The sequence below is a fragment of the Eumetopias jubatus genome, unplaced genomic scaffold, assembly GCF_037043125.1.
Source record: "Eumetopias jubatus isolate StellerSeaLion01/CBP00866 unplaced genomic scaffold, mEumJub1_p1.0 scaffold_4, whole genome shotgun sequence".
NCBI classification, from domain to species: Eukaryota; Metazoa; Chordata; class Mammalia; order Carnivora; family Otariidae; genus Eumetopias; species Eumetopias jubatus.
In genome coordinates this window covers 170,750,594-170,767,618 of record NW_028274810.1, presented here as the reverse complement: position 1 = coordinate 170,767,618, position 17,025 = coordinate 170,750,594, and the positions used below count along the sequence as shown (strand labels likewise).

The following is a 17,025-nucleotide window of genomic DNA, read 5'->3' as shown; positions in this document are numbered from 1 at the left end:
AAATATGAGAGAGATTAGAAGGAAGGAAATTGTGATATTTGAGATCAAGACTTCTGAGGTGGAGTGAGTCCAGATGATGAGAAGGTCCTGTTGGTAGCCTTAGTTGTGGGGTATTTTAATTATCAGGGAAGTGAAGCTTTTCAGAGTTAGGGAGGACAAGGAAGAATGAGACTTAATGCATGATTAGTCTGACTATTAAGAAGATGAAACCAGAGTTGCATTCAAGTTGTTGAAAAGTCAAGGGAGACTGTGCCGATGTCTTGAGTTGGGCTGTGGAGTAATAAGGAGCAGTGATGGCAACAGTGAGGAGCAGTGAGTAGTGTAGACAGGCAGCATTTACCACCAGAGTGAAGGGACTTCCAGCTTAACGGTGTTGGCCCAGGAAAACCCAGCCTGTGGCCAGTACCACGTAGGGGAATGAACCCTCCGTCCCAGGAAGCTGCAGAGGAGGGAGCGCTCTTGTGGGAAGAGTGAGGTCTCTTAAAACATGAAAGGTCTCTTAAAACATGAAACAAGAAAGGTTTCTTAAAACAAACACTCTTCTATCTTGAGGATAGAAGAGTGTTTGTTTACTGTGGAATGTATGTCCCAGAAGGTGAAGGGGCAAAATTTTAGAGAGAAAGAGTATGACAGGAGGGAGAAGGAAAGCATAGGATAATTCTTGGATATGAATATAAGTGATGAAGTTATAATTTGTGTGATAGTAAATAATGCCAGTTTACACCTTGACTGCAATTTTTAGTTGTTTTTTCTGGTGCATGTTCTGATTAGCTAGAAATTATCTCAGTATTCAAAGTGTTTTGGTGTAGTATCTTTTGAAAATATCTTAAGTTGTCTTCTTATTCCCGTCAAATGTATCTAGCAACTCAGGACACAGCATCATCTAAAAGTCTGTCATTTAATATTACTGTGCAGAAACCTGAAGCCTTCCTTATTTTTATGTCTTTTTAGATATCTAATTATTTTTCTTAAATACTTACAGGATTTGTTTTTTCTTTCTGATATTGACGAGTTTTACTGGGAATATATCCCGATGATTATCTTTTTTCTTTAAATTTTTTTCTTATATTCAGTGAATGTTTTCAATCAGCAAATCCAGGTCTTCAGCCTAAAACTGTTTTCCTCTTGTGTACTTAGTTATTGCTTCTATTATATTTGTTTTCAATTTCTTCTTCGGGAAAATCAGCTATGTGTAAATTGACTTTGCCTTGCTGTTCTTCATTCCTCTCATTTCATTTCACATTATATTTGCCTTTCTTTATTGACTAACTTCTGGGGAGATTTGTCAAGTGTGCTCTCTGTGTCACTGATTCAATTTTCTGCAGTATCAGTTTTCTCTCTCTGTCTTTGAAAACAAATTTAAATGTTGGTATTGCATTTTGGTTTATTGTCAATATTTCCTTATCGTCTTTATTCATTTCTGTCTGCAGTTATATTTTATTGTAGGTTAGTTGGTTAACTTACCTCCTTTCACATTTCTTTTTGTTTCATAGAATCCATTTTCTTTATTTTTTTTAAGAAGGCAATTAGCCACATTCTAAAATTTAAAGGTTTTTCAGAGTAAATCTTCTCTAAAACTATGAATTTTCTTTGTATCTTGAATGCTGTGTTCTTGCTTTTCATATTGAAATTTTTTTAGAATGATATTTTTTCCATTTATTCAAATTTAAATGAGGAGTAGTCTATCTAGTTTTACGTTTGTCAGTTAATATTATAGGTGGACTCTTTGTCCCCTCAACGTGTAGCTCAGGACAATTTGGATCCCTTTCAAGAATTCTAGAGAGACAGAAGAAATCATGACTGCTACTAAAATTCCATTATCAGTTGAATCCTATGGATCTCTCCTATGTTCATGAGTAACTTTGTCTCATCTTGTTTTCAACCAACTAAATAAGAACAGTATCATTGCTAGATTATTTAAATTAATGTGGATTTTTCTCCTTACCTAGAGTGGAAAAGTTAAAAAGCCACAAAATCCAGTATGCTATTCCTCCCTTGTTCTTTCTAGTCTTTTTCTTTGCATCATGAAATGCTCTGTTTTTGATCAGGATTCTTTGTTCCTTTAGCCATGTTGCATTAGAAGATATTATGGTCCTAGGATGGATGTGGAAAGACAGATTCTCATAGGAGAACAGAAACATGACTTTGATATAGGGGCAAGTATCATGGATGCCTAGAAATCTTCCAGTCCTTTTCTGATTTGCCTATCTTTTGTCTTATTCCTATCTGTGGAAATATGTCCTGCATTCTGGCAGACCACAGACTGATATTTCTATTCCTAGAGTTTTAGAATATTTATGCCTCTTTTGGTATTGAATGGCGTGTTGGAGGTAGTACAATTAGGTAACAGCTAGTTTTGCACAACCTTCAAATATAAATTTGAGGGATCCATATAATGTTTCATGATGTCTATTTGGTATTTACAAGTGGGTGGCTAGAGAAAGATTGATAAGTCATTCATAAAGCTAGAATGATTCAACAACTTATAAATTTAAGCAGGAAGGCAGAAGGAAACTCTAAGGAATGTCACATAGATGAAAGAGGAAGATGAGGAAGCAGTGAATGAGACAGAGAAGGAAGAGTCAAATAGGTGATATGGAGATGAGGAGAATGTAGGGCCCTGAGGATAAGAGAAGAAATTATTCCACAAACATAGGCCTGTCTAAAAATATGAAATGCTTGGCAAAGATGTCAAGAGGGGTGAACTCTTGGAAAGATCATTTAATTTGGGAATTAGTATGACTTTGACCACATTTGAAGGGGAGCTATAATTTTCAACAAAGTTGGTTGAATTACCCTTTTTCTTGGATAGAGAAGTGGAAAAAATGAGTGATCCTAGGGAAGGAATGTAGATGACCGTCAGTGGTTTAATGTGTCTTAGTGAATAATGGATAAGGTAAAATCAGATGAGTAAAATTTACAAAATGTTTAGTTGTTTTTATTTATTTTTATTTTTATTTTAAAGATTTATCTAGTTACCTTAGAGAAATTGAGAGAGAGAGAGTGGGGGGAGGGACAGAGGCAGAGAATCTTTAAGCAGACTCCCCGCTGAGCGCAGAGCCCAGCACTGGCCCAGTCCCACCACCCATGAGATCATGACCTGAGCTGAAATCAAGAGTCGATTCCCTGATGGACTGAGCCGCCCAGGAGCCCCAGTTGTTTTCATTTACATTAGAATACAGTGCTTTATTCCATAATACCCATTTAAAGAATGTTATTTTAAGTAATGGTAATCTATGCCTTAACGAGTCTTTCCAGAAGCCTTTCACAGTTTAAAATGATCTTAATCATATTAATATACAAATTGAATCATATCAAATCCAAAACTAAAATTTACATGGGAAATTAAGTAAGAAATACTTTTGAATATTTGCATTATTTTTGATGTGTGACCTATAGCTTTTGCCAGGCATATCTAATGACTTCATGGATTTAGTTTTTGGTCAATCTTGAAATCACTTATTGTTGAGTTTATATATATATTGTTTGTTTGTCTTAACAGAACATAAAGGAACAAGAAGGGATTTCAGAAGTTATGATAAGCCTTGGCAATTAAATGCAAAGAAGCCTAAAAAGTCAAAAAGTGACCTTGCTGTGTCTAACATTTCTCCACCATCACCAGAATCCAAATCATGTAAGGAATTTTGTCATTCAAATGTTACTTAATATATGTAAGTATGTGTTACTAACAAAATGAACAAAAGGTAAGAATTGGAGTCAAACTTTTTATCTGATATTTCTGACTATTAATCCTAATGAATGTTGTGTTCATTTCAGCAGTAACATTGAGCTTTATTTATATATATCTACTCACTCATATTCTCAAGCATGTTTAATTGATTTAGACCTTCTGGAGTATATTCTTTTAAGAACGTAAGCTGCCTGGAGCAGGTTCCTTGCCTGTCACGTTCAGTTGCAGCCTTGTATCACATTCAAAGCAAAACTAGCCCTGCATTTAATAAAGTACATAAAAGCAAATTAAATCTTTTAGAGGGGAATCAAAGGAGATTTATATTAAAAAAATTAACAAAATTTAAATTCTTAATCCTTCTCTCTTCTTTTAGCCCCCTCAAATTCTACTCCTCAGAAATAGTTTATAATTTTCACATCCTTTGAAATAGTTTGCATCTTTTTACATCCTTTTCTTTGTACAAACTAGCATATAAAATATGTGTGAGTTGATTCGCTTTATAAAATGGCTTTAGACTATACACATGCTTGAGCAATTTGTTTTTATTATTTTAGAATGTGCTGTGGATATATCTCCATGCTAAACTTAGATCTAAGTTACACTACTTAATAAGTACATACTGTAGCATGCTGTGAATGTGCCATAATTTATTTATTATCCTGTGGAAGAACAGTTGGATTGATTACAGAGTTTTGCCTACATAAACTGTTAACTGAAATAAATGAATATCTTGCAATTTCTGATAAACAACTTTGTACATATCTACATAATTATATGGTTCTCATTTCTTTATGATAATTTACCAGACATAAGATTGTGGGGTCAGAGAATCAGCATATTTTTATTATAGTAAATATTTCCTATTACTTTTTTAAAAGGTGACAGAAAAAATATTTCAGTAGTCTGAGCTCGCCTTTGCTATAGCATTACCATATAAATATTTAAAAATTATTTTATTTTAATCAAAACAAAAAATATATGGTTTGAGAACTAAAGTAGTATTATAGGCTTCTAATGTGGAGTCACTTTTAATTCTTTTAGATGTTCCTTTTGGTACACAAGTTTACATGTCCAAACATACAAGTTATTTACATAGTTCCCTTTTACATTTTAAATTTGAGGCATCATCTCTTGACCTCCTTCTAAGACCTTGTGGTTTCATACCTCAGGCCCATTTTGTTCTCACAATACAATCATACAAGTATTTCAAATGTTGAATATATATCCCACAACGTTGTTATGACTGCATTAATTAGCCATAATTTCACAGTAGAGCCATAGATGTCCAACTATTAATTTGTTTCTAGAACTAATAATTGTCTTGTTTTTCTATTTGCTTTGTTTTCTGTGTACCCCTCACTGTTTCACTAAACCTTTCCTTAAAGTATTGAACACTCAATATGATCAAATACATCAAGTAATTCTAACTTTGATCTTATTTTATTTTATATTTCATTTCATTAAAAAAATTATAGACCTCTCTTCTGTAGCCCTTTGTCTTCTTGCTCTAATCTTGGCTTCTTGGTTTCTAGCCTTTTTCTCAACTGTCTTCTGAGACCATCCTTCACTGCGATCCTGAGGATTCTCTTTTCCTTCTTCTTGTGGAGGACCATCTGTCTCCTGAATCCCAAGTCTTTCCGCTTTTAGGTTTATTTATTCATTTTGGTGGAGTATCTCCATTACAAGCTTTCTGAACAAGAATGATTGCAAGATAAATGTTTGAATCCTTATAAGTAACTTGATTGGTTCCTTAGTTGGGAATAAAATTCTAAGTTAGAACTAATTTTCAGTTGGAATTTTGAAGGAATTTCCCCTGTGTCTTCTGGGGCAAGTATGGCTATTAAAAAGTCTGACAAGAACTTGATTGCTGTTTCTGTCCCTGAAAGCTTTTAGGATCTTTTCTTTTTTGCCACTGTTGTAAAATTTTGTGATAATATGGTTTGCATTGTTTTGGACATTTAATGGATCATTCCAGTCTGAGAAATGGGTTTTTTAATATCCTTATTATTTTGACATTTGTCCTCCTTGACTGATGCTTGAGTGTTGAAATGTTATGAAATGTCCACCTTTTGGGGCATCTCTCTCTCCTCAGAGACTAGATTTCAGTATTCTCTACTTTGCTAGATACAGTTACCACTCCTCAATTTATACTGCATCTTCAAAAAAAAAAAAAGATTTGCTATTTCTTGCCTAATAATGTCTTCTCTTCTTGTTCGACTAACTATTTGACCCAAAAAATATTTAATATAATTTTAGTAGGAATTTGGGGGAAGTGAAGGTAGGTGTGTTCTGTCTTCTGTTTTATCAGAAGATAGCAAAATGTCTTAAAAATATATACTAATTGCTGATGAAGAAATTGGTAATTTTTAAGCTGCTAGAAGATGATATAAAATATAATTTGCTTGTATGTTTTCCCCTAAGTTATAGAAATCATTAATTGTAAATCAGTGCCTGAACTCTCTTTTTTCTATAAACAGTCACACTTCCCTTTACTAGTTCAGTTAAAACATTTCTTAAAACCCAGCTTCATAACTTCCCTCTGTTTGCTCATAAGAAAACTATTTCCAAAACAAACATTTTTATTCTGTACATTGATCTTGATACAATCTTTCACATAATGATGAATAGTAAATTTTTATCATTATGTAGCATGCTTATGAAGTAATCATTTTTTTTAAAACATAGTGCCAAAGTCAGTAGATCATCCTAAGTGGAACTGGCGAATTAAACCAGAAAGCCGTGATTTTGATGAATTGAACCACATCCTTCAAGAGAGCAAGAAGCTGGGAAAAGCCCTTGAGAATCTTTCTCGAAGTAAGTTCATTTACTTGATTATAATTGAAATTCCTAACCAATATTAAAGTAGAAACATTTATTACTATTGCCAGTAACCCATTTCCAACATCCTCATTATAATTACATGAGAGGCTGTAAGAGTGTGTATGAGATTGGAAATGAGGATTGATCTTGCCTTTTCCACACGTTCCTGGGAAGACAGGTATAGAGAGTAGGAGGAATTGTAGACACCACCCCTGCCCCACCCTGTCCCTTGCCCTTGCTATTTGACTCCAGTCTCTCTACAAGGTCTCTGTCACCCAGGTCAGCTGCACACATATAATGGTATCTTACTCATTCTTCTCTTTTGAACCTGATGGTTTTGTCATCCTAAATAGTAAAGACACCTATTGCCTCCATGAGTTTTTGATGTCTCTAAACTTTTTAAAAAAATTCTTTATTTAAATTCATTTAGTTATATATCATGTATTATTATTAGTTTCAGTGGTAGAGTTCAGTGATTCATCAGTTGCATTTAACACCCAGCGCTCATTACATCAAGTGCCCTCCTTAATGCCCATCTCCCAGTTACCCTATCCCCCCACCCACCTCCCCTCCAACAAACCTGTTTGTTTCTTTTTTTAAAAAAAAAAAAAGATTTATTTATTTATTTATTTGACAGAAAGAGAGAGAGCAAAAGCATGAGCAGGGGGAGGGGCAGAGGCAGAGGGAGAAGCAGATGACCTGTTGAGCAGGGAGCCCGATGTGGGACTCAATCCTAGGACCCTGGGATCATGACCTGAGCCGAAGGCAGACGCTTAACTGACTGAGTCACGCACGCGCCTCTCAGTTTGTTTCTTACAGTTAAAAGTCTCTTGTGGTTTTCCCCCCCTCTCTGTTTTTATCGTATTTTATTTTTCTTTCCCTTCCCCATGTTCATCTGTTTTGTTTCTTAAATTCCACATATGAGTGAAGTCATATGGTATTTTTCTTTATCTGATTGACTTATTTCACTTAGCATAATATCCTCTAGTTCCATCCATTTCTTTACAAGTGGCAAGATTTAATTCTTTTTTATGGCTGAGTAATAGTCCTGTGTGTGTGTGTGTGTGTGTGTGTGTGTGTGTGTGTGTGTGTTTACACCACACTGTGTTTATCCATTCATCTGTCAGTGGACATCTGGGCTCTTTCCATACTTTGGCTGTCGTGGACATTGCTGCTGTAAACATTGGGGTGCATGTGCCCCTTGGGATCACTATTTTTGTATCCTTTTGGATAAATATCTAATAATACAATTGAGGGGTCATAGGGTAGTTCTATTTTTAACTTTTTGAGAAACCTCCATACTGTTTTCCAGAGCGGCTGCCCCAGTTTGCATTCCCACCAACAGTGTAGGAGGGTTCCCCTTTCTCTGCATCCTCGCCAACATCTATCATTGGGTTCCCCTTTCTCTGCATCCTCACCAACATCTATCATTTCCTGACTTGTTAATTTTAGCCATTCTGACTGTTGTGAGGTGGTATCTCATTGTGGTTTTGATTTGTATTTCCCTGATGCCACTGATGTCTCTAAACTTCTAAGGGTAGCAACTGGGGCAGATTCTTCTTAAAATCCTTTCAGAACCTAGCAACATACTTTTTTTGTAAAAACAATGATTCTGTAATCCAAGGCCAAGGTTATAGGTTTTGCTCTGCCACTTATTAATAACCTCAAGTAAATCATTAAACTTCCAATGAACCTTGGTCCTCTCATCTCCAGAGAAGGAAGACATGATTCTGTCTCCTTTTTCTGGTAGGTATGAAAGTTTAAGATGATATAGTTCAAGTAAAAACTTTTAAATATTACTGTCATGAGAGTAGACAATCAAATATTTGATAAATGCATTCTATATATTTAGACATACATATATACCTTATGGTTTTAGTAGTGAGTTCAGAGTATTCCTATCTATTTCTGATTCTGAAATAACTCTCTATTTTAAAATTAGATACCTTTAGAAGCACATTAATGCCATGACCTCACTAAAATTTTCTTTTGCTGTCATGAAATATTAAAAATTCTTAAATAGAATAAGATACTAGCACGTTCTAGTGGATTATATTTTAAGATCTATATGTTTCTTTAGATAGCACAGTTTTACTAGTTTCATGATGTATCAGAGATAAAATTGCCTTGGGGGGGATGAACACATTGGGTGAAGGGGAGTGGAAAATATAGGCTTCCAGTTATGGAATGAATAAGTCATGGGATTAAAAGGCACAGCATAGGGAACAGAAAAAAAATTGCCCCTTTGTATATTTTGGGAGAAATAATGAGGTATCATATGTATATATAATATATGTGTATTTGCATATTGTATTATACTATAATTATATATATTTACACCTTACATTTTATTATATTATAATTTTATATATAGAAAGAGATTGAGTTTTTTCATAACTCTTAATGCATAACTCACTAGAACTTTTGTGTGGTGAACCCATGTCACAAGTTAATTTGCCTTATGATAGGATCATACAATTTTTCAATTAAGTTTTTAATTTTAATTCCAGTATAGTTAACATATAGTATTATATTAGTTTCAGGTGTACAATATAGTGATTCAACAGTTTTATACATTACTCAGTGCTCATCATGATATGTGTATTTTTTAATCCCCATCACCTATTTTACCTACCACCTCCCTGTGGTAACTGTCATCTTGTTCTCTATAATAAAAGAGTCTGTTTCTTGGTTTGCCTCTCTCTTTTATCCCTTTGTTCATTTGTTTCTTAAATTCTACATATGAATGAAATCATTTGGTATTTGTCTTTGTCTGACTTACTCATTTCACTTAGCCTTATACTCTTTAATTCCATCCATGTTGTTGCAAATGGCAAGATTTCATTCTTTTTTATGACTGAATAATATTCCATTGTATATATACACCACATCTTCTTTATCCATTCATCTACCAGTGGATACTTGGGCTACTTCTATAATTTGGCTGTGGCAAATAATGCTGCAATAAACATAGGGATGTATGTATCTTTTTGAATAAGTGTTTTCATATTCTTTGGGTAAATACTCAGTAGTGGGATTGCTGGATCATATTGCAATTCTATTTTTAATTTTTTGAAGAACCTCCATATTGTTTTCCACAGTGGCTGAACCAGTTTGCATTCCCACCAACAGTGCACAAGGGTTCCTTTTTCTGCACACCCTCGCTGACACTTGTTGTTTCTTGTGTTTTTGATGTTAGCCATTCTGACAGGCATGAGGTGATATTTCATTGTAGTTTTGACTTGCACTTTCCTGATGATGAGTGATGTTGAGCACCTTTCCATGTGTCTGTTTGGCCATCTGGATGTCTTCTTAGGAGAAATACCTGTTCCTGTCTTCTGCCCATTTTTAATTGGATTATTTGTTTTTAGGGGACTGAGTCCTGTAAGTTCTTTGTAGATTTTGATTACTAACCTTTTGTCAGATAAGTCATTTGCAAATACCTTCTCCCATTCTGTAGGTTGCCTTTTAGTTTTGATTGTTTCCTTTGCTGTGCAGAAGCTTTTAATTTTAGTGTAGTCCCAATAGTTTATTTTTGCTTTTGCTTCCCTTGCCTCAGGGGACCTATCTAGAAAAAGTTGCTACAGCTGATGTCACAGAAGTTACTGCCTGTGCTCTCTTCTAGGATTTTTATGGTTTCAGGTTTCATATTTAAGTCTTAATCCATTTTGAGTTTATTTTTGTGTATGGTGTAAAAAAGTGGTCCACTTTCATTCTTCTGCATGTAGCTGTCCAGTTTTCCCAGCACCATTTGTTGAAGAGACTTTTTCCTGGTGCATAGGATCTTATAATTTTGCCATTAGTAGACATCTTCTGGTTGGGATTCAAGAAGGCCCTACTTTTGGCTAGATTTACTTTTGGAAGAAATAATGATAAAATGAGTGCAGCTTATTACTATATTATGTTCATGAAATAAGTCTTATCCTATTAAATGTCAAAGGTTTATATTAATATGTATAAATCTTATCCCTTTGAGAAGAGCCTCTGGCTCCTTATAGCCTCTCAATTTATCTAAAAGCATGAGTTGAAAGAAAGATGATTGAAGAATATGCCCAATTATTACACAGATCTTCAAATAGAATATTAGTCAATTTTTGTTCTTTAAAAAATATGATAATTGCCTAACAGAGACTTGTTATACCATTGTTAGCTGGTAAGAAAGTATTTGGCCTGTACCTAAAACTTTTTAATAAAGGAGTTTGATTGCCTTTCACTTATGTATTTGCCAAAATGTGTAGCAGAAATGTCAAGGTTCAAGTGATGGTCTGTCCCAAGAAAACCTAGGTGTGGCTTTATAGGTGGGACCTAGCAACTGATTCCTATGATCAGAAGTTAGTTAGGGGCTGTAACACGGGGCTCATTTAATTCTTGAAGGAAGTCTGGAGAAACAAAAATGGCCAGAGGGCAATCCTTGGTTGGGAGAGTAGAAGAGATGCAAATATGGGATATTATTCTTGGACAAAGTCAAGGCCTTTGGAGGAGGCTATCAGATGAGTCAGTAGCTTGACCAGAAATAAGGTGTAACATTCAGTTCTGTGTATATGATGGAGAGTTGCTTTTGGCTGCCCTTGATGGTTTTGAGGGGGCTCAATTTTTTTTGTGGCAGTAGTGGTGGGGTTTATGTGGGAATAAGGGAGCAGGTCTTCACATAGGGAGGGATTGCTTTTTTTCCCTTTAAGTTTTTTTGAGTCTCTTGGAACAAAATGCTGCTTTCTTGGAATGACTTGAGTTTCTGTGATTTTCGCTATCTGAGGTTAAATACTAACTTTTTGTCTTAGGCCCAATATGTGACTAACTACCAAGTTATCATTTTGCCTGAGATGGCCAGGGTAAATTAGTAGAAATGCAGCTTTACCATTTACTGATGTTTATTTAGCAGTCTAGCTGCCCACTGTTTAACTATAATCACAAACTCGGTTCTTTTGTTGTCCTGAAGCAGGATGTCATTAGTTCTTGTTTGATCTTATAATAGCTTCAAGTTGGTAACTCTTTCTCTAATCTGACCTTTATCTCTAATCTCTATTATGCATTGTTTTATTTACTAGCAAGACATTGGAAATGGACTTTTCCTTCAAGGTATGGTCGAAGGGAATATTCAGTGTCTTGTTATTGTGGACCTCTCTTTCCAGGGCCATAGCTGTTGATAGGAAAATTTCAAAGTTTTTAGTGATCTCTTAATTTTCATACTTTTTGATAGAATTCTCTCTCGCAAGGTTGGACTTTGCTTTATCTTTGTTGTATTGTCCAAAAGATGTGACATATTTTGGAAGTATTTTGTTATTTACCTGAGATTGACAGCAAAAAATTATTTATATCCTTCAAAATGATAGAATTATCTCAGTTCTTCAGCTGTCAGCCTATCCAGACTTAAATTCTCTCTCTCCCTCTCTCTCTCTCTCTCTCTCTCTCTCTTTCTCGACAGGATTCAAATAATAACAGGAAAGACTAGATATTCTCTCCAATTTGCAAACAGGATTTTTGTTTTAGTAACAACTGTACCATGCTTCTTTTTCCTGGATTTTTACAAACCTTTCAGTGTGATGTTTTATCTTAAAGTCAGTCAGGAGCTATGACACTCTCATGCTGTGATTCTCTTAAAAGGTAGATGTGCTAGAAAAACTTGCAGTGGCTAGTAATGCGGCATAGTCATGATGTGGTAGGCATGGTGGATTTTTGGTGCCTGGATCCCTCCTTTTGCAGCATTTCCGAACATTCTTCAAACATGACTTTCTCATTCCAGGAGCCTGGATTCATGCCCTTTCCTTCAAGTGTTTGTTTCCATCTGACTTTCAAGTAGTAAGAAAAACTGTTACTGAATAGGGAAATTGGGAAGATAAAAGACCTTCACATCCCCAAATAATGTATCTCTTCTAGTGGCTGTGATTGAAGGGCCTTAGGGCCGTATCCTTCTCAGTGCATTATATTAGGGCCCATCATCTTATTACTGGTGATGGTAACATCAATCTGTTGGTTAAGGTGGTGTCTGTCAGGTTTCACCACCGTTAATACTTTTCCTTTTTTTAGTTAATAAATATCTTAGGAGAGATACTTGAAGACTGAAAATATCATGTTTCTTTTTCACACTTTTACCCAGTAATCTTAGCATCCATTGGTAAATCTTGCCTAAAACAATTGTTACTAGGGTTTTCTAAAAGATGGTTTCTGTTTCTCTCATTCCTTTATTCATTGTAATTCTTCTTTAATGGAGAGAAGGAGAAATGGACTTATAACCACCCCCAGAGTAACAAGGTCTATTCACCTTTGTTCATGACTGGTCATATTTCTTTTTATCTAATATTCAGATATGCATATGGATATGAATATGGATATATGTATATGTAGATATGGATATAAATGTGAATATAGATATAAGCATTTATCTTTGGATATTGATATAAAAGAGAATAAAATACATATTCCAAAATTAATTCATACTGATTTTTCTTGGCTTTGAATATGCTAAATTTGTCAGGTTAAATTTATTTAAGAGCTTTTTCAAGAAACCACAATCTAAAAGGGACAGATTTGTTAAGAGGTCTTGGTATTTCTCTTCTACCTACATTTTCTATGCTTACTCTCTACATGGATCAAAGACATGTTCTAAAACCTAGCAAAGTATCTCCAGGGATTTGTGCTTCAGTAGAAGTATGAGACAGCACTATCAGTAATTATTGCTTTGGAATGGTTTAGTGTCCATCAAAATAAATAATATTTCTCCCTAGAATGCCTTGTGGGAATAAGGACATATGAATATATAATTAATAATTTTAGGAAACTTTTCCAGAGAATGAAAGAAAGAGTAGCACTCTTGTATTAGACATTTATTATGTTATTCTGAATCCTTCTCTGTTGAATAACATCTTATTTAACTATACTCACATACACACACTCATGTGCATGTGTCTGAGGTTGTAATTAAACTGTAAAATCAGTCATTGTTAGGTACACATTTTTAAAGTGTTTTTTAATATATAATATTATATACTCTATGCTGTCTTAGTTCTATCCTTTTTTGAGACCATAATGTATATCATTTAGAATAGCTGCAGGGGCTACTGTGGGAAATGTCATGGGTCCTGTGCTGCCACTCACTTGCTTCTAGTTGTGAGTATACCATTTGACCTCCTTCCTCAAGTTTCCTCTTCATTGAAATGAAGTAATTTATCCCCGATTACCATCAAGAATCTCTCCAGTTTCCACAGGTCTTTATTTTAATGGTCTAGAATCTATATTCCAAAATAAAATTGTATTCATGGCTTACAGATTGTGGTTCAACCAGCTTGCATTCTTTTTTTTTTTTTTAAGATTTTATTTATTTGAGAGAGAGAGAGAAGAGCACATAAGTTGGGAGGAGGGGCAGAGGGGGAGGGAGAAGCAGACTCCCCGCTGAGCAGGGAGCTGGACGTGGGCCTCCATCCCAGGACCCTGGGATCATGACTTGAACCGAAGGCAGCTTAGCTGACTGAGCCACACAGGCAGCACCCAACCTGCTTGCATTCTTTCTAGCTCTTTGTTATCCTCACTCTGTTCTTCCTGCATTGTGACTTTCAGTATATTGGAGTATCTCCGGTGTATTCTCCTTTCATTCTTTTTCATCTTTTTCTCTCACTTCTGATCTCTCTCTTCCCCTGCCCAGACTGAACTGTGGGCCACTTTTACCAATATCCTCGTTCCTTATTGTTTTCAGCCTTCTGTTGTGTCTCCTTGTGAAATGCCCATCTTTGAATAAGTGCTGCCATCTTCAGCTCTTCTTCACCAGTAAGGCTGAGAGCTCCAGAGAAAAATGGCAGGGCCCAGCTAAACACGACCCTACAAATTCTTGGTTTTCAACACTGTTACTTATCTTGGTCAGCTCCTCCTTTTCTGCACTCTTCCTGCAACTATGAAAAACCCACACTATAATCTACACACCCCTATTTATTCCCTGCCTCACTGTGTTACCAATTAGCTTGCCTTCAACTTTATAGAAAAACTTAACTGTAGAATGTGTAGAACGTGTTCCTCTCTACCCATCTGCATATGTAAGTGCATCCACATCTGTCCTGCCCTTCTCCTTCCATTATCAAGAGAGAAGGTGTTTCTCTTGTTTAAGGCCAACCTTTCCACTCATGATATTGATCCCAGTTCCTGCCCAGTCCTCTGAGATCTGATTCCACTAATTACTTTGTCTTTTCTGTATGTGGAAATCTTTTTAATTCCAGTCCCCCTAATATTAGTTTTGTGACCTTAGGAAAATTTCTTAACCTCTCTGTGTCTCCAGTTACCTTTTTTGCAAAACTGCAGTAATAATGGCACCTATTTCTTAGGGTTTTTGTGAAGATGAAATGAGATGGTGTATATCTAAAGTGCTTCATAAGGTGCCTGGTATATAATAATTGCTAATTAAATGTTAGATATTATATTTCTATTACCGTGTAACAAATTACCACAAACTTGTGACTTTAAAAAATATAAATTAACTATCTTATAGTTTCTGCAGCTCAGGGGTACAGGTGTGGGTTAGCTGAATCCTCTACTCTGGGTCTAGGCAAGCTGAAATTAAGATGCTGGTTCATACTGTGATCTCACCTGAGGCTTCAGGGTCTCTTTCCATGCTCACTCAGGTCATTGGCCAAATGTAGTCCTTGCTCTTGTAACACTAAGATCCCTGTTTCCTCATTGGCTATTGGCCGGGGATTGCTCTTAAAAACTAGAGGCCATTCTCAGGTTCTTGCCTTGTGATCTTCTCGTAATGGTAGTTCAGTACTACTTCTTTGAGTCCACTGGGGAGCATCTCTCTGAAGCTTGGCCTTCTTTTGAAAGGCTCAAAGGCTCACCTGACTAGGTCAGGGCCATCCAGGATAATCTCTCTCTGATTTACTCAGTAAACCAGTTAGTAACCAAGTCAGGAGAGTGATATCCTTTCATATTTGATGGTCCCATCATGCAGACTCAAAGAGAAAGGATTACACAGATGTGTACCTTGGGGACCATCTTAGAATTCTGCCTACCACATATATTAACTATCTTATAGTTTCTGCAGCTCAGATAATACTATTGTTTATCTTAATAGCCTGTAACATGCTTCAGCTAAGCATGACCCAACAGAAATGTAATGTGAGCCACATGTGTGATTTTATATTTTCAAACAGGCACATTACAAAAAAGCAAAAAGAAGCCTGTGAAGTGAATTTTAATAAAATTTTATTTAACCCACTATATCCAAGTTATCAGTTTAACTTGTATTCCATATAAAATTATTATTGGGACTTTTTTTCATACTGAGTCTTCAAAATCAGATGTGAATTTTAATTTACATCACATCTCAATTTGAGCTAGCCACATTTCAAATGTTCAATAGCCACATGATGAGTGGCTACCATATTGGATACCACAGCTCTCATTAATGTTAAAAACAAACACACATGAAAACTCTTCTCTTGAATTTGAGTTACCTCATAAAAGTATCAGATTTATTCTTCTTTCATACAAATTTTCAAAAGAAATTGGGGCGCCTGGGTGGCTCAGTCAGTTAAGCGTCTGCCTTTGGCTCAGGTCATGATCCCAGGGTCCTGGGATCGAGCCCCGCATCGAGCTCCCTGCTCAGCGGGAAGCCTGCTTTTCCCTCTCCCCCTCCCCCTGCTTATGTTCCCTCTCTCGCTGTTGTCTCTCTCTGTCAAATAAATAAAATCTTTAAAAAAGAAAATTTCAAAAGAAATAATGAACACTTATTATTTCCACTTGTTCATCTTCCTTTCTCCCTTCAGTGTGGCTATGTGATTGTACCTATCATTCTATTGAAACTTTTCTCACTGTGGTCACCAGTTGAATCCACATTGTCAAACTGAATGAACACTTTTCAAATCCTCATCTTACAAAATTGCTCTGATAGTTTTAACACCATTGATTATTCTGTCTTTCTTCAGATGCTCATCTTCTACTTTCTGGGACCTGGCCCTTATTTATTTGATCCTCTGAGATGCCCTTCACACCATTTCTTATAGGCTTCATTCCGGGCTCTTCTTTCTTCCTGACCACTTTAAATACTGTTCCCACAAGTCATTCTTTGTTCTTTCAAATGCTCTCTGTTTCCATTGTCATCCTCCCTCATAGTTTTAACTATCACCCCTACACAGCTAAGTCAGGTGAGTATATTGACCATCCAGACATTTACACTTTATACAAAATGTTTGAAGCGTATCTCCACTTGGATATCCCACTGCCATGCAAAACTCAGTATATCGAAGTAGATCATACATCTCTCTTCAAATATGACTTTTTTTCTGCATACTTTTCTTCAGGTGATGGCACCATCGCTTACCAGTTCACCCAAACCGGAACCCTTATAGACTCCTTTCTCTTCCTTGCTGTTCATAACTAACCAGTTACCAAATTTTGTTCATTTTTGTTCATTTTTGTTCATTTTCTCTCTGTCTTGGGTTTGATTCTCTTCACCCCTGTTAGTACCCCCTTGTTCACACTCAACATCACCAACCACATCATTGGTTTATCCATTTGACATGTTATGTTTTGTT

At 35.7% G+C, this 17,025-nt stretch overlaps 1 protein-coding gene across 2 annotated transcripts in view; it reads left to right on the top strand.

The window, feature by feature from the left end:
- CUNH8orf34 (chromosome unknown C8orf34 homolog) overlaps nt 1-17,025 on the top strand; it is a 148,352-nt gene that overhangs the window by 83,540 nt on the left and 47,787 nt on the right. The window contains exons 3-4 of one of the 2 annotated variants that reach the window (XM_028112586.2): nt 3,503-3,634; nt 6,377-6,505. In XM_028112586.2, the coding sequence (XP_027968387.2) occupies nt 3,503-3,634; nt 6,377-6,505 (261 nt within the window). The remainder of the gene's footprint in view (nt 1-3,502; nt 3,635-6,376; nt 6,506-17,025) is intronic. The other variant, XM_088023135.1, reaches the window with a different exon arrangement.